Here is a 26,585-nt window from a genome sequence, read left to right on the forward strand (position 1 = left end):
TCTAATAGGTTTGGACCTGCAGAAAGGTGATTGGAATTGACAGCTACAACTAAGCAGTCATTTGGGTGGAATATGAGAGAAATAATTTCATGAATCCTTTTCCCTCCCCTCGCATCATGTAGTTGCTTTAATTAAAATTTATAGGACATACATGTTTAGAGTGAGGAACATCACACACAGACTGTAAAGACCTTTATAAAGTTGATAGTGAGTATGTGGGATTTACTGTGGAACTAATCTGCGCTCAGGAGCCAGGTATCATCAGGAAGAAGGCTTGTTGACTGGAACCTTTCATTCCACATAGTGGCCTCTTTGAAATGAGTGCTAAAAGTGGGTTAGTAAATAAGAATTATTCTTGAACAATTTATGTCTGAAATGCACATTCAGTAGTTATGCAAGGTTGAGTTGGAGGTTCAGTGCCTTGATTGACAAACTGCATTTTCCTTCCTTGTTCTGGACATGGATTTTTCCAGTTTCCCTGAAACATGCTATTTAACATTTCAGGCACTCAGTTCTTCCATTAACTAGGTACATTGTCCTTATTCAATGGAAAGACAGAGATAAATGTTTAATGAATAAGATCATTAAATGCACAATCACACCATTGGTTAATTGCAGCAGTAAGGAGAAAATGATATGTGCATGCTTCCTTGTGTACAAAGGTCCTATTTAAATGGTTATAGGAGCCACTTGTATAAGATCCATCTCCTTTAAATGCACTTACCATGTGTGTCCTGGTCTTCATATATATGATGATGGCATGGCAGCAGTCTGGATTTGCCACTGTAACTTAAAACTGCACATTCATAAAACAGGGTAAACGTTAAGCATGTTTAAATGAGGTGAGAGCCTCAGTATTTTCAATTGCTAATTACAGTCCTAACTTTATTTTTATTTATTTTTAGGCTCTACTCACAGCAGTAACTTCTCAACACATAGAGATTCACGAAGGGACAGTGCTGCAAGCTGTAAGAACATGTTACAATATCTATCTTGCAAGCAAAAATCTCATAAATCAAACCACAGCCAAGGCTACTCTCACACAAATGCTGAATGTTATATTTGCACGTATGGAAAACCAAGCAGTAAGTATGTTTGCATTTCAAATTGATATTGATTTCAAATGCATATTTAATTTCTAGTATTCCTATGCAACACTTGGATTGGTTTGCCAGCTATGTCCATGTTGTTTAGTTTGAAATAATAGTCCAGTGAAAGACAAACAATTTAACTTGTGTGTGAATTTCATGTATAGAATACAACTGAAGACCAGAAAAATTGAAAGAAGCCCTGAATTGTGCATCTTTAAATTTATGGATATTAACGTTTCATACCATCTGGTGTGTAGAGGAGCAGGCATAGTTGTTCTGACAGAAGAGATTTTCTTTAATACTGTATTTATTTATTTTCTTATTTCACAGCTTCAAGAAGCCAAGCAAATGGAGAAAGAGAGACATCGGCAGCAGCACCATCTACAGCAGTCGCCCTTAAGCCATCATGAGCCTGAATCACCTCAATTGAGACATATTTCAGAGCAGACTATTGATCAGCTCTCCCAGGATCATGAAGGGGACTTGGACCATCATGCAAATGATGTGGACAAAAGCCTTCAAGAAGGCACAGAAGCAGAAAATGGATCTGATATTTCCAGTGCAGAAAATGAACAGACTGAAGCTGACCAAGCAACAGCAGCAGAAAGTAATAATGGGTGTCTTTTTCTTGTCATAGTGGGGTGAAAGAGGGTATGAATTCTTGATAAATAATTACTGCTTTTTCATTTCGCTAAAGTAACGTGTGGATTGCTAGCAGGTGGTGTTATAAGGTTTATTGATTATTTACAAAGCTATGTTGTAGTCACAGTTGACATTCTACTTGTTTTCTAGGTAATTGCCAGCCGCTCAGATTAAATAAATGCAATGGATAACTATCAATTCTGTTTAAGAGCTATTTCTTTATAAAGTAATAAAACTGACTCTAATGGAATCCTGATATATTTTGAGTAATAGATTTTCTGTTTTTATTTTGTAGCTCTGTCTAAAAATGATACAGGGCCATACGATGGAGAAAGCAATCAATATGAAGAAACGGCACAGGATATTGTACAAAGTATAGTCCAAGAAATGGTGAACATAGTAGTAGGAGGAGGTACTATACTTACCTTTAAAGTGTATTGCTGAATTGAGAAGGGACTTGCAGGAACTTAGTAGAAGGAAGTAGTGGTAAAATTCCTTTGTGTGTAGGGCAAGAAGTTGGGCTTTAAGTAAAATGATAATGTAGACTTAACCTTCACTTAAAATATTGTGCATTACTGAGGTCTAGTTCATATGTAAACAGTATCAGTCTTATTATGATTTATCAGAATGAGAACAAGTGATGTACCTGTGCATGCTCTCCTGTTTCTCATACTCTAGTCTGTTTCACATGTAACACTACAGCAAACGAGCGCAAATGACGAATCAAAAAAAGATTGCAGCTGCTTTGCTTCTCCTCGCTTGTTCTGCCTTTGTGCTGAGCTAAATCATGAGCTAAATCATGTATTGTCCATTCCCAGTCTCATGGATTTGCTTTTCCAGACAAACCATGAAATGTAACCAATATTTGTCCTATAATTTATAGCTTGTCGTTTGGTAGGGCTGCACCGTAAGCCTTGGTACAGACAACACTTTAAGCCAAACCATGACTTAGCACAGTATAGCAGCAAAATGACCGTGGAGGAATAAAATGGCCCTGATCTCCCCTCCAGGAACCCACACATTTGCTGATTCGTGTTTAACCAAGATTTGACTTAACTTTATGTGTGAACCAGGACACTGTAGTAGAATACTTTGCAAGGTTGTTTAAATAACAGTTTCCTATTACATACAAACTGGATATGAAATCTGGTTTAATAAAACCATGGTTTCTTACATTGAGATCATTATGTTTGAATTGAGCCTGAGATTTTGTCTTGCAGCCAATTATGTCTTCCAGTCATTGCTGATTCCTTAAACCTCTCTTATAGAACTTTGGTTTATTAAAGAAATATACTGGTAATCAGTGGAAAATGAAGAATTAAATGACACTTTAATTTAGTCATATCTCAGTTGTTTCTACAGCATCACCTGTTTTTAGCTGCACTGGTGTTCGTATTAGTAAGGCAAGCAGAAAAATGTTTTGGGGCAGTTGTGTTTCTGTTAAAGGGAAATTTCAAGTGATACTTGAGCTAATGACACGTAGGTAGCCGTGTTGGTCTGCGTCGAAGCAAAATAAAAAAATTCCTTCAGTAGCACCTTAAAGTCCAACTAGGTGCTACTGAAGGAAAATTTTTATTGAGCTAATGAGTTGACCTAGTTTGAGTTATCAGGATTTGACAACTTATTTCTATATATTTTTCACTCCTTCTGTGTGAGCTCTTCACAGCAGGTTTTCTTTCTGTCCTGAGAAACTTAATGAGATGTTTATTAGTTGTGACACTTTATTAAAATATTTGATCAGAGCTGAGAAAATACTATAAATTTTGGGGTTCTTGGCCCTGTTTAGTGCTGAAAAATTAATAGTTTATTATAAAGACTGCCATAACAAATAATGTATGAGTTAGTCATAATTCAATAGACTAATATTATAAAACCCACATTATCTCTAGGTAGCTCATTAAGCTAGTTTCCTGGAGTTACTGTCAGCAAAGCTGAACGTTTGTTTTAATTCTTAGGTGCTAACATTAAACTCTTTGTCCTGGTGAATGTGATACTTTCTCAGCCAGGTGTTTTAATATCGAAAATGTAATGTCTTTTTGACACTAATTTTATATAACCAAGGCTATCTGTTGTCAGGCTGAAAATCTTCTGGTCTTGTATTTGACAATGTACATTTGACATTTTATTCTGCCAATAATATTAATACACCATATTATCAATTCCTTTTAAATTTCATGTTTTTTATTACATGGTTCTTTTATCCTGTAGATGTAGGACAAAGAACTGCTGAAAAGGTTATGATTGATGGACCAATGGGGACTTCAGAAGATGGAAGTGACAGTGAAAACATCCAGGCAAATGGAATTCCAGGGACACCTATTTCTGTTGTTTATACACCATCTTTACCTGATGACAGGTTATCAGTCTCTTCCAATGACACTCAGGTATAGGCATATATGCTTAGTCTTAAACCCAGAACACCTTTTGAATATACTTATGTCAGATTACAATTTAAATAGAAGGTAATCTGGTAAATGCTGTGTAAAGAGACCTGGCAAAATTCTGTAGTACAAATACTTTATGACAAAGATTATTACTATGTCCTAGGCCAAGATTATGTATGATAGTGCAGTAAAAAAAATGCAGGAATAATCTTTGACTCTTGGATTTACAACAGCATGGATTGATAGCTTTCATTTTTATAGTAATTTCAGTTGTATCAATTGGTAGCTAATCAGTTAAAAAAAAACAAAAACCAGTCACTCTCAAAGTCACTCTTGAGCTCTTTGAGTTTCTAGGAGTCCATAACACAAAGGCTGATTCCTGATTTGTTGACTATAATTTTCCAGGAGCCAAAATGGTATATCTCTGATTACTATCATTGAAGAATGTGGTGTTAATTGACTTTTTGAACCAATCAGCTTAAAAAATGTTAGACCTGTGATTTTTGAGCATGACAGCTGACTTTGAAAATCACCGTAATAACTGCTGCATTATTTGCTAGCAAATATTTTATCATATCCTTCTATCCCCAAGCTTGGTATTACTCTGTACATGCTACTCCTGCTTAGTGCTAAATGGCTTATTAAAACATGTTAATTTCTTTAGGAATCTGGAAATTCTTCAGGACCTACGCCTGGTGCTAAATTTTCCCACATCTTGCAAAAGGATGCCTTCCTAGTATTCAGGTCACTGTGTAAACTCTCTATGAAGCCTCTGTCTGATGGTCCACCTGATCCAAAGTAAGTTGAGATTCTTCTGTTGTGAAATACTTAGATGATGTATACATTCATAGCAGCACTTCCTCCTTCTGATGCACTATCATGCGATGCAGTACCTAACATAAGATCTTTAACAGTATCACTATCATTGAATCATAGAAAGCACATCTAGAATATGGTGCAACAGGATCAGTGAAAATAAATTAAGCTTCTGGATGAATTATATTTGGAAACTTTGGGGTTTGGAAATTCTGTTCCATGCACATGAAGTCCTCTTTGCAGTCAATTGGGTTATATGAGGGACCTGAATTTAGAGAAACTAAAAGTATCTTCCTTTGAGCTACCAATCTTGTCTTCATGTTTATGTTCCTTGTATAGATTTTTGTACCTCAGAATAGATACTACTAGATAACCCTTGTTTGAGATTAATAGAAGATGACAATTATCTAGATGGCAAGCTGTTTTTCAGGTCATACATAAATCTCTAGTGCTAACATATAAAACGGAAGTTGTGGATTAAGAAATAATTGTTTTGGATTAGACCCAAGGAGGTGGATTGAATCCTAGCATGTCCTTCCTGTCATGGAATAGCCCCATAGGATCCAGTCCTTCTCCTTTTGATCTAACACCCTGAAATATATGTTTATATAATTTATAGGCAGCCCATATGGGCTGACTTCCATGGTACAGTGGTGCCTCACTTAATGAATGCCCTGCTTAACAAAATTTCCGCTTAACGAAAGGATTTTTCGAGCAGAGCTTGCCTCGCTAGATGAATGCGTTTTACGAAAAATTCGTCTAGCGAATCGCGGTTTCCCATAGGAATGCATTGAAATTCAATTAATGTGTTCCTATGGGCAAATTTTTTTAAAAAAAAAATTCGATGCATTCCTATGGGATTCGCTAGACGAATTTTTCGCTATAAGAAAAGACCCGTGGAACGAATTAATTTCGTCTAGCGAGGCACCACTGTATGGGAAAATGTATTGGCATATATTTGGTAAACGTAAAGTATATATAAAGTTCTTAAATTGATTTTGGCAATTTAACGGACGTTTAAAGTATTTACACTGCAGGATATCACATGCAACATAACACTTCCATATCGGCATGTTAGTACTTAAGTGAGATAAAAGGACACTGTACAAGTCTTTTTCAAATTTTATTTTAGACCAGCAATGTATAGAAATATTCCAGTATATATCCAATTTGATTTTCAGCTTTTCTCTGGCCTGTTAGGAATGCTTGCAAGCAACTTTTTTTCAGATTGTATTTTAAATTGCAATGTTTTGTGCAGTACACCTTTATTTTACCAGTCTCAGTTACAGGTCAGCAGGATGTGTTGATGGTTTCTCCCCATGACTGAAGGCAAGCAGCAGCCTTTTGAGAGGTAGGGCTCCCATCATGCAGTTCTGCTCCTGTCTTCGTCAAGGTCAGCCAGTTACCATTAGCTCCTGGTTTATTCATTCTTTCCCTTCTTTTACTTACCATAGTACTTTAATAGTATAGATAGCTTAGTTAGAGTTTTTCATTCCTTATCCATGTAAGTGCTCTGGGAGCTTTTTTGGCTAAGGAGTGGGGTACAAATGCTCTAAATAAATAAAATAAAATAAAATTGCCCAGTGTGGATCCACCCGTTTCTATCCTAGTTTCTGGGGACTTACAGGCTGGGAAGTCTGTTGCCAGGATGTTTCGATCTAAGGTCAGTGGTCACCAGCAGAAGTAACAATGAACATCAACTGGCTGGAACTCAGGGCTGCTCATCTGACTCTCCAGCACTTCCCAAGCCATCTTCCCCTTCCTTATCTGAACAGACAACACCACAGCCAAATGGAATATCAACAAGCAAGGCTCAACTCTAATGAATTGGGTGGAAGTCAACCTTCAGTTTATCACTTCAGAGCACATCTCAGGCCTCCTACACATCCAAGTGGATTGGCTCAGCAGGAAGCTCAGAAGTTGGATCAGGTGGAGTGGCAGCTGAATTTACAAATAGTCCAGCTCATCCAAAATTGTTTCAGCCAGTGCCAACTCTACCTCTTCACCTCAGAAAGAAATAATCAGCTCCCTTGCTACTTTACCAGGTTTCACACTCTGAAAGCAGAAGCCTAGGGTGCTCATCTTGCCCTGGCCTCAGGGACTACGCTATGCATTTTCCCCAACACCTGTTTTGCCACAAGTTCTATGCAAGACCAAGGAAGGAAAGTTCAGGGTAATTCTTGTTGCACCATTTTGGCCACCCTGACCCTGGTTTCACAAAATCCTGAGTCTCTGCATCTCTCTTCCACCCCCCCCCTCCCATTTACAAAAAGAAAGTTATTGTCAGCAATGATAGACATTTTTCTTTATTCCAAAAGACCTGCTGTAATACGCATCTACCAAGCCAACTAGAAGGCTATCCTCCTGTCGTACTCCACCAAGCTTGGAATTTCCACCATTCTGGAATTTCTCCAAGAAGGCCTACAAAAAGGTCTGGAAGTTAATACTCTGAAACATCAGGCAGCAGCGTTCTTCTCAATTCTTTCAAAGTCACGCTCTCCTCCCCTCCCCTCTTGTTGTTGTTGTTGTTTAGTCGTGTCCAACTCTTCGTGACCCCATGGACCATTGCGTGCCAGGCACTCCTGTCCCTCTTACTCCTTACTAAAATGCTTCCTCAGAGGTGCTGCACTAATTTGTCCCCCCACTATTGACAGATTCCCTTCATGGAATCTACACAGGGTCTGTTTTGCCCTGCAATGGCCCCCTTTGAACCTCTCAGATCAGTTTCTCTCCAAACCCTGTCTCTCAACGTGGTTTTCCTCATTGTTATTGCCTCTGCCCACAAGGTCTCCAAATTAAACATACTCTCTATCACTAAACATCTTTGTATTTTCCACAATAACAGAGTAGTTCTCAGGATTGATCCCTCCTTTCTGCCCAAAGTTACCTCTCGTTTCCACCTTCAACAGGAGATCATTTTACCAACCTTTTGCCCATCTCTGGTATACGCCAAGGAAATAGCCTGGCACTCACTAGATGTTTGCAGAGCCCTAAGGTCAATATAGCCAGAACCAAAGCTACACAGACAATCCAGGAGCATGTTTGTCTCCTTCCATCCCCCCCTCCCTGGGGAAAAAGGTGTCAACAACCACTCTTTACAGATACATCAAGGCATGTGTAGTGCTAGCATACAAAGCCCAAAAGATCTATGTTCCTCAGCATATCACAGCCCACTCCACTAGGTCTGCAGCCACTTTGGCCACCTTTTCCTCTCTCACTCCTTCAGCAGATTTGCCACACAGCCACCTGGGCCATGCCTTAGCATTTTACCAGACAATACTGCTTGGACACATACACCTCACCTGAGGCAGTGTTCAGTCAGAGGGTCCTGCAGCAGGTCCTAACCCCTAGCTCCTGCAGCTGTAGCCCACTCTAGGGAAGTTAGCTATTGCACATCCCATCCTGCTAACCTGTAACTGGAAATGGAGAAAAGTACAGTTTCACTCACCTGAAATGTAGTTTTCCATTCCCAGTGATAGGTCAGCAGGCCCCACCTTAGGTAGTGGGCTGCAGGAGTCTTTTTTCTTTTCTATCATTTCCTTATACTGTTCAAAGTTGTAGTTTTTGTTAGGAGGAGGTAGGATTTCCTCCCCTTCTTTATGACTCCTGCTTTCTTGAGCTGTGTGAGTCCTTGAACTGCATGATGGGAGCCCTGCCTCCTGAACGGTTGCTTCCTGCCTTTGATCAGGGGGAGGAGCCAGCAACCAATCCTGCTGCCCTGGAACTGGGAATGGGAAACTACATTTCAGGTGAGTGCAACTGTAGTATTGGGTTCCCCCCGCCCCGCAAAGAAAATACTGGACACAACTGATATGTAAATCTCCCATGCCGTCAAAGGGAACAAAATTTATCCTTATCTTGTGCCTATGATTTAGAAATAAAAAGAACTCTCCCCTTCTCCCCCTCTCAGTGCACAAAGGGGGGATATTTAGGAGAGCTGACATGAGTGTTTTGGGAATTGGCAGGCTAGCGTTTAGAACATTGTAACTGCTCCATAAAGGTCAAGGTGCTGTTCATAGCAATGAAAGTGATTAAACTACTGTTCCTGATTGATGTATTGTGCCTGGGGTGTATGAAATGCACAGTGTGCTCTACTGTAAGCACTCACTTTCAGTAAATCATTGTGTAATAGTTGTTGTCTAATACATTAAGTGGTTGGTTTATATTTTATAAATTGCCCAGGATTTTCTAATGGCTTAGAGACGTTCTTAGTAGTTTTTATAAAGAGAAATATCTCCCACGAATTGTTCAAATAACTGCAATTATTCCTTCTAGGTCTCATGAATTGCGGTCAAAGATCCTTTCATTGCAGTTGCTGCTGTCTATTCTGCAAAATGCAGGACCTGTTTTCAGGACAAATGAAATGTTTATCAATGCTATCAAGCAGTATCTTTGTGTTGCACTGTCTAAAAACGGAGTCTCGTCTGTTCCAGAAGTGTTTGAACTTTCGCTTTCTATATTCCTTACTCTACTTTCAAATTTTAAGACTCACCTGAAAATGCAAATTGAGGTAAGACAACATCCAGCAATTTAAGCATCTTACTTGAAGTAATTCAGTATCCCTCTAGGCATCGCATACTGTTCAGTTAAAATACATAAGGTCCATAAAAGAACAATTTCATTTTAGCCTCAAACTAACTTGACTTCATTAGGTTTAGTGACCACCTTATTTTAAATAAACTCATATAAATCAACCCAAAACTGCTACTTATCAAGAGCACAATTTACTGCAGCATTTTTTATCTAAGCATTTTTTATCGCTGGCCAGAGTTTACTAACTAATTAACTGTTAGTTGAGCATTTCATTTGCTACTGTATTATTGGCCACTGCTCTCCTTGATTTTATACATTATCTGTACCAAAATGTTGCTGTTTTAGTTTGTATTTCAGTTGTTTTTTCATGTTGTGTAATGTTTTTCTTATAAATCTTCAGTTAACATCTAGTTGGGGCAGTGTGGTGAGGGGAGAGAATAGAATTGTACCCTCATGCAGATGTTCAGATAGGGAATCAGGAACATCCATCCCCCACTCCATCTTCACCTGTCGTTAGTATGTTGGACTTCAAGTTTGTGTGGCTTCACTTATAGACCTTGGCGTAGGAGGTAATCCCTTATCAGCGTGATCTTTGCAGCCTAGATGCTGGAAGCAGGGCCTATATTGTGTGTGTTTGTGTGTGAAGGCCTCTATGCAAATTTGAAATAGAACACGTGGGCATGGGGATTGATTTATACTCCATTTTTCTTTTAAAATCATAGCTAAAGCTGCTTACAATAAAAGAGAAGATAAAATAACATAATAAAACAAAGCAATAGAATAATACATCCATTAAAATACTGAACAGCTTTAATTGAAACTGATGCTTCAGTCAGACTAGCATAAAAGCATTGTCTTGGCTCTTACCTCTGATTAACACCAAGTACCTGAGAAGTATAGGGTAAAACTCAATACATCATTTGACTCGAAAAGGTCATTGTAAGACACCAAATTAATTTTTCATCATACAAATACCTCTTGCTAATTTATGAAGCTCATACCTAAAATGAATGAGTTTCTTCATGGTTCCAGAAATACTAATAGAAAACATACTAAATTAAAATATATAACTGTGTAAATGTATATATAAGTCATTTGCATTTTGAAATGACAAGCGCTGTACAGTTTCTTACATTCTGCCTCCGCCTTTGGAAAAAGGCAGGAAGTTATCGTTTTCCAGTGGCAAAGATGAGAGTTGGTGATGAGGATTTAGTCTTGTGTGTGCTCTGCCTTCTGCCATTCATCTCCTATTTGCTATGTGGCAACAGGGATGGATACTTGTTACAATTGTTTGTGATAAAGTTGCAGGCTGTTTTAATACTAGCTTTGTGTGTTGGTCTTCCCATTTCCTGTAGGCACTGTGTGCATATATAAAATATAGGAAATTTCCATTTAGATGTGTCTCTTTGGTGGAAAGTGGGTACCTCTCTTAAGAAACTTTTCTCAAAACTTCTATTCAGCCATGCTGATGAGATTTATTAAAAACAATAACCTGACATGTCATATTCTAACTCATATAGAGACAAAATAACGGTACTTAGCTACTTAGATGAAAGAATCTAAAGAATTGTGAAGTTAGTTCTATGACTCCCAAAAAAGGCTCTAAGAGTTCTGGGTTGTTTGACATGACATTGGGTTGAACTGGTTCCCCAAAAAGTTCAAAAACAACAATATGGGCTAGTCATAAGTAGCTCTTTGGCTTCCAGCCACGGGAAAGTGATGAACACATTTTTTTATATACCTCTATCAACAGGCTTTACACAATTGACTAATGTCTTGGAGGCAGAAGATTCTTAAGTATGTAGATATTGCTGCTTATGCCCTAGGATATTAACTAGTCTGAAAGCTATTGTCAGATGACAAAAGCATTGTATTCAAGGATGTTCTTTTTCCAAATGGAAAAGGGCACTTTAAGAACCAGTTGGGATGTTCTCTTTCATGGTTTATGAATCCAAGAACAAGCATTTAATCCAGGCACCATTTCCACCCTACCTACCTCTGCACGCTGCCTTCAATGCACAGATCCTGGATTTCTTAAACCAGGGTTGTCTGTTTTTTGTTTCTGTTTTGCTTTTTTCAACTTTGCCGCCCTAGCAGGACATCCAAATGCAATTTAACAGAGCTGATAGAATAGTAATTGGAGTGAATGCAATTACTGTTAAAATTAGACTTTGTGACCTACAAGAACTCTATGAATCATTTCCCTTGAATTAAAATGTTCCTGTACAACACATGGCTGCCTATTGTCCTGATGAAGGGAATAACATACTTTTATTAGCATCAGTGCTAAATCTATATGGCAAGATTAAGATATGAATTCTATATATGTTAAGCTTTGCATGGGGAAGATGTTGGATTATAACAGTTAATGAATGAAATACAGGGTTTGGGAAATAAATGTAACTTCTTTCTGTCCATACCATTTTCCCTAGGTTTTCTTCAAAGAGATTTTTTTGTATATCTTAGAAACCTCTACTAGCTCCTTTGATCATAAATGGATGGTTATACAAACACTGACAAGGATATGCGCAGGTATTACTCCATTGGGCAAACCTATTTGCTTTTCAAAGGTTTAGGGTCACATGTCTTGCTAGTTTTGAGGGGGTTTGTTGCTATGCCTATATGTTTACTTAGCAAAGCTTTTCAATGTATAATTTTGTTCCCGTTACAGATGCCCAGAGTGTAGTGGACATCTATGTAAACTATGATTGTGATTTGAATGCTGCAAACATATTTGAAAGACTAGTTAATGACCTGTCCAAGATTGCTCAAGGAAGAGGCAGCCAGGAACTTGGAATGACCAACATTCAGGTAAAAACTATGGCATATCTCATGTTTCTAGTAGAAAAAAAAAATTAACATTGAATATTACCTAAATCTTTTTGCAAATATATACAAATTATTGCAGGAGCTGAGCCTGAGAAAGAAGGGACTTGAATGCTTAGTCTCCATATTGAAGTGCATGGTGGAATGGAGTAAGGATCAGTATGTAAATCCCAACTCTCAAACAACCCTAGGTAAGCTGTTTTGACATTCTTATTCCTTAGTGACGTGTTGACCAGAAATGTAGTGAAGTTGATTTTCCTGTTTGCTAAGTATGACAACTTGCCCTGCTCAGATATGTAAATTACTGCAGCTGCAGGTTTGATTTGGCTTTGGATGCATGTGTGAAGTCTGCAAATAATAGAGCGTTGGATCCAGAGAGACACCCGTAGAGGAAATCCTGGTGTTGGCACTGTTCTACAAATTGTTGCACAAGAGATTTCAAACAACCGCGTTCTTACCGAAGCACATATTTTGAGACGTTGTGCAAGAGATCATGCAATACCCTGTGCTGACAGAAACACAGAATTATCTCTTCTCACATTTTGTTAAGTTGGGAAAAGCTCTTCCATTTGCAGTAGTTTTCCCACAGCCACTTGCCAGACAGTTTCCTACATCCTTTACAGTTATGTAAGCTGTTTTCATGTCATCATATAATGTGCTGCAAAGATTCACAATGTCTAGAATTGTAGCGTGCTTTGCTCTGGTAAAGGGTTGTATCATTTGTTATTTATTATAACACATTTATTATAACACATTATAATACATCTGTCAGGGTACAGTGGTACTTTGGTTCTTAGACTTAATCCGTTCTGGAAGTCCGTTCCAAAACCAAAGCATTCCAGAACCAAGACATGCTTTCCCATAGAAAGTAATGCAAAAGGAATTAATCCAGACTTTTACAAACGATCCCTAAACAGCAATTTAACGTGAATTTTACTATCTAACGAGAGCATTGATCCATAAAATAAAAGCAATAATCAATGTATTGTACTATAAAATATATAAGACAGTATTGTAGATGATTTTTTTTTAAAAAAATTCTTACCTGCACTGATGATAGTCATTGTTTGGATGGGGGGCTTTTATCCATTTCCGCAGCCACAAATCAGTCAATCAGTAGCTGAACTGGGTTCCACACAGTCACAAAAACAAATTAACCGAAAAAGCCACAAAAACACAAAATAAATAGCAAAAACAAAAGCACCAAACTTAATCTGTTCTGGAGTCCGTTTGAATTCCAAAACGTTCAAAAACCAAGGTGCAGCTTCTGATTGGTGCAGGCACCCCAGAAACAATAGCCGACAACCACATCGGACGTTTGGCTTCCAAAAAATGTTCAAAAACCGGAACACTTACTTCCAGATTTTCGGTGTTTGAAAACCAAGGTGTTTGAGTACCAAGGCGTTTGAGAACCAAGGTACCACTGTATTATTTTAAATCTTTCAACTTTTTGTTATTCTTCTTCTATAAAATTAATTTTCTTCCAACCTTCAGATCTGATATTCTTGTTAGGTTCATTCCCCCCCCCCCAAAAAATGTTAATGTTATAACTCTCTGTCACATAGAACTAGTGATGTATATCTTACTAAATATTATTAATAACTAGACTTTGAATGTGATGATGGACAGTTCACAAATCGGCAACTTCTAAAAACATCAACTAACTTGTAAAGGTCACTTTCTTTTGCTATTCTTGTGCAGGACAAGAAAAACCCACAGAACAAGACAGCACTGAAACAAAACACCCTGAGACAATTAACCGATATGGCAGCTTAAATTCCTTAGACTCCACAGCTTCATCAGGAATTGGTAGCTACAGCACACAGATGTCTGGTACTGACAATCCAGAGCAGTTTGAGGTTCTAAAGCAACAGAAGGAAATAATAGAACAAGGAATAGATTTGTAAGTTTATTTGTTTAATCTATAATGTAAATTGTCAGAATGCAGGGGAGTCTCCTGTTATCATTTTCTTTTATCTGCTACCTTTTAATACCTTTGAAGAAAGAATATTGTAGCATCTATTTTTCAAAGTGCAGTTTGCTCAAAGGCAAACTTCACTGGAACTGTACTTACATAAAATTTCGAGGACTACAGTCTTATAGGCCAATTATAAACATTACTCAGATTTAAGTCTTAACTGAATTCAGTAGGACTTATTTTCTAGGATGTGCACTTGGGATTTTAGCTTCAGTTTGACTCTGGTTTTCTTTTGGCCTTTTACCTCACAGTCACTAAGGTGTTACCCAATTACATCTTCTATGCTGAAAACTTTAGTAGTCCCCCCCCCATTTCTTGCTTTCCTGAGCAACTGCTGGACATGGAGTAGGATATGAATGCAATTGTTTAAAAAACAAACCTCAAAAACAAGAAGTGTGGACAAAGATCAGGTGGAAACAACAGTGATAATAGATATAAAGTCAATGAGAAGTAGAATAGTAATATTTCATAGACATTTATAAGGAATTTAGAATTTACTGTAAAAATCTAATTCTTATGTGTAATAAGAATTAGTTATGAGGAACTGCGAGGTGGAAATATGACAGCCTGGTGTTAAAATATGATATTTATATCCTTTTCCCCTCTCTTCAGCTTCCCCACCCAACAAAACTGCATTCAAATATTTTAACAGTATGGTAAATTGGAACTTCTGCTACTAATTTACTATTGCTTAGGGATGGGTTTCTTACTCTTCAAATTATGGCTTCTCTGGGTTTTGATTTTTAAATGAGTCTTGGGATGATTGTGATGCCAAGTTATGAATCCCCCTCAGCATACAGATGTTTTCACCTTGTATGTGCATTTTCAGTGATTAATGAACATGTGATTTAACATACAGGTTTAATAAGAAACCAAAGAGAGGAATTCAGTACCTACAAGAGCAAGGTATGCTTGGTACTACTCCTGAAGATATTGCCCAGTTCTTGCATCAAGAAGAAAGATTAGACTCTGTAAGAAAACTGTTATTAATGTCCAATGTATTTTATATGTGATTTACTTTGTAAATACAATTGCAATAGTTTGAGCTAGACTTAAACTTACCAGTATTCCTATCATAACTGTGTACAGTAATGGTAAAGAAGTGTTTATAGCTACAACCCAGAGAGTTCATTTAAGCACACCCAAGGGCCTCACATGTTCAGCGGGACTTGTGACCAAACAAATTGAAGCAGCAATAGCCCTTATACCACTTTCCCCACTGCTTGGTAAGCACCCCAGAGTTACAAAAGTAGTTTGCAATGTGAGCAGGAGACTACATTATAAGAATAGTCCTACTGGCTATCTGGAATATGTATAGCTTGCACAAACTTAGAGCTGATTATGTATTTATAATAGATGGATATATCATCCCATTTCAAGCATCTTAAGAGTTTCATCACAAATAAATGGAAGGTTTTCCCATCTGTAGTGTGTTATCTAATATAACTGCTCTCCCCTTTCTAAATACTTGGTGAAGAAGACTGCCTTTACTGGCTTCAGCAAGTAAAATTATCCCAGGTTTCCTTGGTGCAGCAGCATAGGATCATTCTTAAAAGAACAAATACAGTACTCTTCCATTTTTATTTTTAATTTGTGTGAATACACTTCTGAAATCTAGAGCATCTTATAGGTCAAGATGGATGTGAAGATGATCTTCTGGGCATGTATGATCTTGGTTCAAATTTCAGAGCTTGAATGATGCAGAATCTGTTATGGGACAGAACCTAATTGTCTCAAATGCTGTGGGCAACAGTTCATAGAACTGGGGGTTGGGGGAGTGCAGTAAACTCCTGGAGGATACCATCCTAATGTGAGGTTGCTCTCTTCCTTATATTGGCAGTCAGCCAGTTTCTTGTCCTTTTTTAAATGGAAGGAAGGTGGTTTTCTTCCCCTGTCTAGCACTTCATTTGATCTAATAAACTTTCCGGTGCTGTAGTGTGGATTGCATTTTTCAGCAACCAAGACAGCAGCATACTTTGGGTGTTTATTTTTAAAATATTTAAAAAATGAAAAATGCAGTATGGCTGGATCACTTTCCATTTGGTTGTATACATGTTGACCTGACCTGTATTTAATTATTTTCATTTTAGACTCAAGCTGGGGAGTTCCTAGGAGACAATGATAAATTTAATAAGGAAGTTATGTATGCATATGTGGACCAGCATGACTTTTCAGCAAAGGATTTTGTTTCTGCACTGCGCATGTTTTTGGAAGGCTTTCGTCTTCCGGGAGAAGCTCAGAAAATAGATAGATTGATGGAGAAATTTGCTGCTAGATACTTGGAATGCAACCAAGGGTAAGTGGCTTTCTCCTGCCTTTGTCTAATCTATAGCTGGATAAAGGGGGAAATTGATTATATATATTTTTTGTTTCAGGCAAACCCTCTTTGCTAGTGCTGACACTGCTTATGTCTTGGCTTATTCAATTATCATGTTGACAACAGATCTCCATAGCCCACAGGTACATTACTTAGAACCTATTAATTATAACTTGAATCTACAAAGTGACTCACTCAGGTTTATTAAACCAGCACCATTTTAAGCTGACTTTACTTCTGATTTAAATAAATCTTATTTTCCTCCTGCATCTTAAGTCTTGATTGCAACCCCTTGACCCTGGAATGCCTTCCCAAGAGTTCCAGATGGCCCCCATGTTGATGATTTTTAGGCAGGTGGTAAAAACTTGCTTATTTCTTCAGGCTTCTGACCTGCTTTAAATTCTTGCCTGCCAATTAGATTTGTCTGGTTAGATTGTGGGGTTTGTGCGTGCGCCTTTTAAATGTTCTGCCCAGTTTTTGTATTGTGTTACTATGTTGTAAGCCCTTTTGGGGGCCGAAAGGCAAGGTACAAATAATTTTATAAAGTCTGCTGTTTTCTGCCACAGTAGGGCATTTCTGCATATGAATGTGTTACAGTACTTTAGATAAGGAAACCAACATAATAAAACATACTTTTGCTTAGATGTTACCAGCACTATTAATAGAACAGATATATTATTGAAAGGCACCCACAAATTTTGGTGAATGCTGTTAGGCAGTCCATTCGAGTGCACCATGTGTTGAATATGAACCAAGCCTTTTTCTTCAGAACCGCCCTTGGAGAGATGTGGAAGCTGCCATTATCATTCTGCTTTTTATAGCCCACTTCTATGTCAGTATGAAGTTGATGGCGTTTAATCAACAGTAGTGGCGACTGGTGGGTGATGGAGGAGAGAGATATATATCTGAGTGTGTGGACTAGATCGGATCCATCCCTGAGTCATATTTTTTCTTGAAGGTGCCTCTCTTGGTAGATTCTGTGACTATGTATTCATACATCCTGTTGTAATTACTACTGATGTTGCTTTCATGGCTAATACTAAACTGCTCCCCCCCCCCCCAATTTCTAGGTAAAGAATAAAATGACAAAAGAACAATACATTAAGATGAACAGAGGTATCAATGATAGCAAGGATCTGCCTGAAGAATATCTATCTGCCATATATAATGAAATAGCAGGGAAAAAGATCTCAATGAAGGAAACAAAAGAGTTAACAATACCAACAAAAACAAGTAAACAAAGTAAGCCCCCACAGCATACCAAGCTTCACAGAGTATTTGTTGCTTTTCGCTTTCTTGTTGATACTGATAACCAACCTAATAAAACTGCCTTGTTATAATGTATCTTTCAAAAATATATATATCAGTGAGCAAGTGTGCGTACACATCTCGTTACTCTTCTGCATTCTCTGTCTTTATATAGAGATATAAACCTGTGCAAATAAATGGCAACAGCAAAAATGCACTAAATTGCAGTATAGGAGGGAAGTTAAAATAAATGCATTTTCATATTTCATATATATGTACCCTGTTTCTCATATTTTAAGATATACCCATAAAATAAGCCATAGCAGGATTTTTAAGCATTCAAGGAATATAAGCCACACCCCGAAAATAAGACATAGTGATAGGTGCAGCAGCAATGCCGGCCGCAGCAGCAGGAGGAGGAAAACATAAGACATCCCTTGAAAATAAGCCATAGTGTGTGTTTTTTAGGAAAAAATAAATATTAGACGTGTCTTATAATATGAGAAACACGGTAGCTTTCTGTTGAAACCAGCATATGTATTGTGTGTGCTTTTATTACAACCATGATTTTGTTGGGACTGAACCTGTTCTTGTCTAAATTTCTAGTTGTATAGGCATGTTTCAAACGGTTGGCCTTTCTTTCTCTCCTGCAATTGATAACACTCATGAAATCTGTAATAGTTCTTGTTGCAACCATTAACTGTTCAAATTTCAGCTCTGAATATCAACATATTATATATTGGAGTCAATATTTTCAAGGGAGTAGGCAGGGTTTTGTTAGGGTGTAGCAAATTATCCCACCACCCCCTTATCCTTCCAAACCAGTCCTTTTCCATCTATGTGTGTGGCTAAATTGTGGATGATAAATCACTTGTGATAATGAGTGGGGAACCTGGACCAATGCTTCTATCATCCCTGGTCATTGGCCATGCTTATTGGAGCTTATGATGTGCAGTCCAGCAACATCTGAAGAGCCATGGGCTCCTAATACCTTCTTTAGATTATTTCAATGGGGTGACATCCAGTGATGCCTGTCTAATTGTGCCATGAATTTCCTCTACTCCTTTAGCATATCATCCCTTCCCCAATTTGAAAACTGAAAACATCTTGTTTAAAAGCTAAAAACATTCCATTGTGTCTTTGTCTTGTGAGAAACAAGTCAAACATTATATGGTAAAGTGGGCAAATGTATTCCAATTCTATATATTGGTATGGTTAGCAAAAAGTGTTGGAACTGTTAATAAGAAAGTGGAAATGTTTTCATATATGGTAGATGTCTGAAGCCAATACAGTACTGAGCAAAGATAAGGAATAAAAGAGATCTAATAACACAGAGATTTGGAAATTGATCCACTCTTGTTTTTGTTATGCAATAGATTTGCCAGTGGGTTTCCAGTAAATAATTATGTATATGTGCATTGTATTAATGGCTAGATTTTGTATGCCTAGCAGCGAAGGACAGCAATTCCTACAGTGCGGGTAGAATATATGACTGGCTGGTTATTTAAAAACAAACCACGTTAGAATGTAGGAAGGAAAACAAACAAAACAATTTTTAATAGGATGGAAACCTATAGACGCAAAACATTTATTTCTTTGATTAAAAATGTATCAACATGATTGTGACAAGTTGTGCATATATTGCTGGTGTTATAAGTATGCTTTTCTTTGTATATTTGTTTTGTCTTGGTTTAGATTTTGAATAGAATAAAATGTTTTAAAAATATAATAGATACACTTGCTTCCAGATGTAGCTAGTGAAAAGCAGAGGCGACTTCTTTATAATTTAGAAATGGAGCAGATGGCTAAAACAGCTAAAGCGCTGATGGAGGCAGTGAGCCATGTTCAAGCTCCTTTCACAAGCGCAACACACTTGGAACATGTAAGACCAATGTTCAAGGTAAGTCTCATAAATATTCTGCTTTTGTACTTTGACTACGTTTCTTCTAGATAAGTGAATATTTTACATTTTAAAACACTATTGAAAGCAGTTCTTTGCTTTCTAAGAACACAAATTTCACTATTGCCAGTGTCAATTACTAGCTACCTAAATGTATAATAAATAACTTAACAAGCAATCTTATGCACAAGGATCTGGTAATAATAATAATAATAATAATAATAATAATAATAATAATAATAATAATAATAATTTATTATTTATACCCTGCCCATCTGGCTGGGTTTCCCCAGCCACTCTGGGCAGTTTCCAACAGAAAAATAAAACACAGTAATCTATTAAACGTTAAAAGCCTTACTGAACAGGGCTGCCTTCAGATGTCTTCTAAAAGTCTGGTAGTTGTTTTCCTCTTTGACATCTGTTGGGAGGGCGTTCCACAGGGCGGGTGCCACCACCGAGAAGGCCCTCTGCCTAGTTCCCTGCAACTTGGCTTCTCGCAACGAGGGAACCGCCAGAAGGCCCTCAGTGCTGGACCTCAGTGTCCGGGCAGAATGATGGAGGTGGAGACGCTCCTTCAGTTATACTGGACCGAGGCCATTTAGGGCTTTAAAGGTCAGCACCAACACTTTGAATTGTGCTTGGAAACGTACTGGGAGCCAATGTAGATCTTTCAAGACCGGTGTTATGTGGTCTCGGCGGCCGCTCCCAGTCACCAGTCTAGCTGCCGCATTCTGGATTAATTGTAGTTTCTGAATCACCTTCAAAGGTAGCCCCACGTAGAGCGCATTGCAGTAGTCCAAGCGGGAGATAATTAGAGCATGGACCACTCTGGCTAGACAGTCTGCAGGCAGGTAGGGTCTCAGCCTGCGTACCAGATGGAGCTGATAGACAGCTGCCCTGGACACAGAATTGACCTGCACCTCCATGGACAGCTGTGAATCCAAAATGACTCCCAGGCTGCGCACCTGGTCCTTCAGGGGCACAGTTATCCCATTCAGGACCAGGGAATCCTCCACACCTGCCCGCCTCCTGTCCCCCACAAACAGTACTTCTGTCTCCAACCGCCTCCTGCCACTCACACAGGACCTTCACTGCCTTCACTAGTTCTGATTTGAAAGAGAGGTAGAGCTGGGTATCATCCGCATACTGATGAACACCCAGCCCAAACCCCCTGATGATCTCTCCCAGCGGCTGCATGTAGATGTTAAAAAGCATGGGGGAGGGGACAGAACCCTGGTAGAGAGCATGGAAGCACAAATGAGGGCAGTGTAAAGTAACAGCAGATCCTGGGCCTGTTCAGAAGCCCAAGGGGGGGAGGAATTTACAGAGTGGCAACACAAAATACAGAGAGCTAGCATGCTTGGTGTCACTGTGGCAACCAAGGCCAACTGTTGGCATACACAGCAGACAGTTCCCAAACTCCCTGTCCAGAGTAAACGCACTGTGAAGCCATGCAGAGAGAGCCCATGGATGACAACAAGAATACCCCCGCTTTGGAATGTAAACATGGAAGTAGGGACAGGGCAATTTGGTAACTAGCAGTATGGCAGCCATAAATGCAGTGTACCATACCAGTCACACAGTAACAGTGTGACCAGGTAAATAAACCCATATGGAAAACACCAGCATCCCCAAGCTTTATTTATTATAGATTGAAAACTAAATAAATGAAAAATCAACGGGTGAATCAAGTTTGCCCACATTATAGCTTTATAATGCTGGTCACATTTATCTGGACTACATAATAATTAAAGTGTGTGCTGCTGTTTGAATGATTTATTTTTATTTTTTTTATTCTAGTTGGCATGGACACCATTCTTAGCTGCATTCAGTGTAGGATTGCAAGACTGTGATGACACAGAAGTTGCCTCTCTTTGCCTAGAAGGCATACGATGTGCAATCAGAATAGCATGCATTTTTAACATCCAGGTAATACTGAATTCTAAGGTTCAGTAAAAGTATTGTAAATATTCATGATTATATAGTAGCATTGCGCCATAAAATACATGGTGTGGTTTTCCAACAGTATAGTGTTATATTTTACTCTGGTTTTAGCTTATTGGTGTTTTTTTTTTAATGTTTTAATAACAGTTTGTACTTGCAATTACATTGTTTTATTCTTTTTGAGCTTTTTTTCAATTAGTAGTATATAATCGTTGTTAAACAAATAAAAGTCACTTTAAAAATGGAAATAATCATAGAATTCAAATGTCAATGAGATTAATATATACATGAGACTGCAAAGTGGATATAAGGTTATCTTCAGGCACCTTGCCAGCATATTATACTTTTTCTACTTAATAGTTTACTAAGAGAGAAAAGACATTCTCATACACAAAACAGGCAGAAAATAGTGGTTTACCTGAGTTTCATCATGAGTAATTCCAGTTCTTTTGCAGTCATACCTCGGTTTAAGTATGCCTCGGTTTGAGGTTAAGTACGCTTCAGGTTAAGTACAGACTTCCGGAACCAATTGTGTACTTAAACCGAGGTACCACTGTATTTTTTTGGTATAGGAAAAGCTTCCTTATTAAAATATATTGCTGTATCTTTTAGTACACCAACTGTAAGGAATTCCAAGCCTGTTCACTTTGGGGGAGCAATCACTACTGATTAAGCTTCAACATTACAGTACCTGCATTATGTTGATGTATCCGGAAAACTGCTGAGTGTAGATATCAGAGCTATTTCTTCTGTATTTTGTTGTGTTGAGTGAGTTCATACCATAGTAGGCAAGTGTTAGGATTCCTGATTATCTCATTAAGATCATAACCTTTTGGGTTTTAATTTTGTTCATGTATGGAACAATTGTTTATATTATATGGATAGATATAGATATACTACCTATTAAGAAAACGTCTCAATAAAACCCATTAAAATGCAATAATAAGATAAAACCAACAGCGCTGAATCAGTACAAAATTTAACTAAAATGTTATGACATAAGATTTTAGCTGTCCAAAATGGTATCTGTTTTCATATGTTCTTTGCAGAACTTGAGGAAAGTAGGTGACTCTCATAATTCAGTTTGCACACTCCTCTAGGAATGATGCACAGACACATAAAGAGAAAAAAGCCTACTTCCTGTATAAAATCTGGTTCACAACTTTTGTAGTATTTGTGTTTGAGTACAGTAAGGAACGCAGGTGGCGCTGTGGGTTAAACCACAGAGCCTAGGGCTTGCCGATCAGAAGGTCGACAGTTCGAATCCCCGCGACGGGGTGAGCTCCCGTTGCTCAGTCCCAGCTCCTGCCAACCTAGCAGTTCGAAAGCACGTCAAAGTGGAAGTAGATAAATACCTACAGCGGGAAGGTAAACGGCAATTCCGTGTGCTGCTCTGGTTCGCCAGAAGCGGCTTTGTCATGCTGGCCACATGACCTGGAAGCTGTACGCTGGCTCCCTCAGCCAATAATGCGAGATGAGCGCCACAACCCCAGAGTCGGCCATGACTTGACCTAATGGCCAGGGGTCCCTTTACCTTCCAGTAAGGAAGGAGCCAGAGTCTCCTGTGATTCCCCTCCCTCCATTACATTGGCTTCAATATTGACATCTTGCATCTCTCTTAATACAATACTATGGTGTAGTAACTGCTGTGATATCTAGCAGTAGATGAACTAGGTAAATCCTGATGAATTAAAATGCTCATTTTTCTTCCTATAGCTTGAAAGGGATGCTTATGTCCAAGCACTAGCAAGATTTACTTTACTTACGGTGAATTCTGGTATTACTGAAATGAAACAGAAGAACATTGATACAATAAAAACACTCATTACAGTGGCTCATACTGACGGAAATTACTTGGGAACTTCTTGGCATGAGGTAGATTATATTTTAAATTGCTATATAATAACTGAATGTGTAGACTATACATTCTCTGTGTATATATTTGCATGATGCATAGATAACTTTTTCATATACTAAAACCATATTGTCAAATTTAATTGTATATTTATGTTTTTAAGAGGGTTTGTGTCAGTGTGAGATACCTAAAAGGTTTCTGGAAATTTGCTTGTGTGTATGGATGAAAACTGCTAGGCTTTACTAACATTTGATGTTAAAAATGATCTGTCTTTCAGTAGATTTGTTATTTTATTTTGTTGTATTTTTTAAATTCAAGATTTTGAAATGCATCAGTCAGCTTGAATTGGCACAGTTAATAGGTACTGGAGTAAAGCCACGTTACATCTCTGGGACTGTGAGAGGACGAGAAGGTTCTTTTACAGGAACAAAGGATCAGGCACCTGATGAATTTGCAAGTCTAGGAATAGGCAAGTATTGTAAATACTACTAACTACTAGCTGGAAAAATTGTTTTAAGTACATTATGTCTGCCTTGTTGCTGGTTTAGATTTGTCAGTGACTTTCCTGTAGAAAGAAGAGAACTATACAAATATTCTATACGGTACTATTGCCTGGTACCTTCATGACATTTCCTTAAGTGCCAGGTGAAAAAGTTTCTCTTTTTTAAAAGATACTTCTTTATTCATTTTATGTACAATATTTATAACAGAAGACTTCACATCCAAAACGAAACAGTATAAAACAAAACCTTGAGTCTCATATTTTCGTTTGTACTGATTCTTCTCAAATTCCCTTATTTTACTATTCCTTAATATTTGTTTCTCTATATCCAGGCCTTCAGCTGATTAACATTCTGTGGCCTTTTAAATGTGTTTGTGGGATTGGGGTTATTGGTTTGTTTTCGTTTTGTGTTCCCATTTTGTATTTTTATGTTGTGAACCACTCTGATCAGATGAAGCTCAGTATACAATTCTAATTAAGAATAAGAATGGGTTGTATCCAAAGTTAGTCATACTTGGAGTAACCCATTGAAATAACTGAAGGGGACTAACGTAGGTATGTTATTTTCAATGGGACTTTGCACTAGTACATAGTGCTTCCATCATATTCCATGCTGTTCTGGAGGGCCCTTTTTTGAAATATAAGGAATCCAGTGGATATTTGGGTGGGGGGAAAGCAAAAATTAGACACCTTTCCTTGCACAAGTGAAAGTTATTTCTACTAACTTCTACTGTTTCTACTAACATAAAGTCACCAGTCTTTGTGTAAAAGAGCTGTATGTGTCATTGACAGACAACAGCTCCTAACAATAGCCAGACGACATTGCAGTGGGAAGCAGATTTTATCCATTTTTACCATTATCTTTGGTATTGCTAGCAAATATAATTATTTCAGTGTTTGCAAAGTAACTTTTTTCCCTTCCTCCCTTCAACAATCCATCCCTTCTGTTAAAAATTGATGCATCTGCTAGTTGGAGGAAATATGGACTGGAAGCAGATTGCAAGTATTCAAGAATCCATTGGAGAAACTAGTTCACAAAGTGTTGTTGTTGCTGTAGACAGGTATGGTATTGTGTTTGCCTTTTGCTTGATATAGTGAAGTTTGTATAGGAGCATAAATATCTTGGCTGTATTGGAAATAGTCATATTACTTGTTAGCTTTTTTAAAATAAAAAAAAGATACTACCTCTAGTAATGCACTAGTAATGTTTGTTGATCCAAAGAACTAAATGATACAACTGAGTTAGTGAGGGCAAAATGGAAAGGGTTGGCAAGGTTACGGGGGCAGAAAAGAAGCATGGGAATACTTCAGATGGTTTTGCAATCCACTTTTACCTTCTTTGTACCTCTGGCATGGGAGGGGAAGCAAGGGGATGACTGCAAAACTTTGAGAGGATCAGCATGAGGCAGGCGTTTTAAGTCTTTCTGCGTTTTCAACCTCTGACTTGGGGATATTGACAGGTGGGTTACCCACCTGTCAAAGCTGTGGTGGGAGCCAACAAGGTTCCGCCCACCGCAACTTGGTCTAAGGGGAGCTTGGGGAGGTGTGTGTCTGGTAGATGGAATTGTAGGCAAGGTTGGCAAGTAATGCAGGGACACAGCTCCTAGTATATGTACAAGCAGATTCAGGTGGATAGCTGTGTTGATCTGTCATAGCCATAATAAATAACAAGATGAAAGATGAAAAAAAATATTTGTTAATAATTCCAGTGGCACCTTTAAGATAAACTAATTATAAGCTTTCAAGGTATGAGCTTTCATGTGTAATACACACTTTGTCAGATACTCAGAAGCAGAGCTATGTACAAGCAGTCACCATTTTGTGCAGAGGTTCCTTTCGCAGCCCCTGCACACATCAGGGGAGTGTGTATAAGCATGCCATGCCCCTATTACGTACCCATTCTTCCCTTTCTCAGGTCCAAAAGGACCCACACATAGGCAATTGCACATCACTTGGACATGCCTAAAATGGCCATTCCCTGTATATAAATATAATCACACACATATATTTATATGTCAAATATTCAGTGGTAGGGTTTGTTGACCTTTAATCTTCATATATATTGAGAAAAATCTGCCGTGAAAAATTCTTACACAGTTCTGTTAAATTGTGTCTTTGACAGAATATTTACAGGATCTACAAGGCTAGATGGAAATGCTATTGGTAAGTTTTGGACACTGCTTACCATACTAGTTTATTAACATTTTTAAAAAATATATATTTATTAAGTGGATTCTCTGTGGATTTAACAGTGGATTTTGTTCGATGGCTTTGTGCTGTGTCTATGGATGAACTGCTGTCTGCCACTCATCCTCGGATGTTTAGCCTTCAGAAGATAGTGGAGATTTCTTACTATAACATGGGGAGAATAAGGCTTCAGTGGTCTAGAATCTGGGAAGTTATTGGAGATCATTTCAATAAGGTATGCCTCCTATTTACTAGCTCTTCCACAAAGCCAATTGGACCTTTTAATTTATATAATAAAAATGCCCCATCAGCATTTTGAGTGCTGAAAATACCACCAGTTAATTACTTACTGAAAGTTAGAC

General features: G+C 38.1%; 1 protein-coding gene across 3 annotated transcripts in view; it reads left to right on the forward strand.

The window, feature by feature from the left end:
- Positions 1-26,585, forward strand: part of ARFGEF1 (ADP ribosylation factor guanine nucleotide exchange factor 1) — a 63,171-nt gene that overhangs the window by 21,175 nt on the left and 15,411 nt on the right. The window contains exons 5-25 of one of the 3 annotated variants that reach the window (XM_035125747.2): positions 906-1,085; positions 1,422-1,698; positions 2,029-2,145; positions 3,942-4,117; positions 4,782-4,915; positions 9,209-9,443; positions 11,899-12,001; positions 12,138-12,277; positions 12,375-12,483; positions 13,994-14,195; positions 15,130-15,241; positions 16,361-16,566; positions 16,646-16,730; positions 17,658-17,829; positions 19,584-19,735; positions 21,536-21,664; positions 23,396-23,554; positions 23,853-24,003; positions 25,007-25,097; positions 26,159-26,199; positions 26,289-26,458. In XM_035125747.2, coding sequence (XP_034981638.2) covers positions 906-1,085; positions 1,422-1,698; positions 2,029-2,145; positions 3,942-4,117; positions 4,782-4,915; positions 9,209-9,443; positions 11,899-12,001; positions 12,138-12,277; positions 12,375-12,483; positions 13,994-14,195; positions 15,130-15,241; positions 16,361-16,566; positions 16,646-16,730; positions 17,658-17,829; positions 19,584-19,735; positions 21,536-21,664; positions 23,396-23,554; positions 23,853-24,003; positions 25,007-25,097; positions 26,159-26,199; positions 26,289-26,458 — 3,141 coding nt within the window. The remainder of the gene's footprint in view (positions 1-905; positions 1,086-1,421; positions 1,699-2,028; positions 2,146-3,941; positions 4,118-4,781; positions 4,916-9,208; positions 9,444-11,898; positions 12,002-12,137; positions 12,278-12,374; positions 12,484-13,993; positions 14,196-15,129; positions 15,242-16,360; positions 16,567-16,645; positions 16,731-17,657; positions 17,830-19,583; positions 19,736-21,535; positions 21,665-23,395; positions 23,555-23,852; positions 24,004-25,006; positions 25,098-26,158; positions 26,200-26,288; positions 26,459-26,585) is intronic. The other 2 variants (XM_035125749.2, XM_060277764.1) reach the window with 2 other exon arrangements.

Source organism: Zootoca vivipara, chromosome 8 (assembly GCF_963506605.1).
Source record: "Zootoca vivipara chromosome 8, rZooViv1.1, whole genome shotgun sequence".
NCBI classification, from domain to species: Eukaryota; Metazoa; Chordata; class Lepidosauria; order Squamata; family Lacertidae; genus Zootoca; species Zootoca vivipara.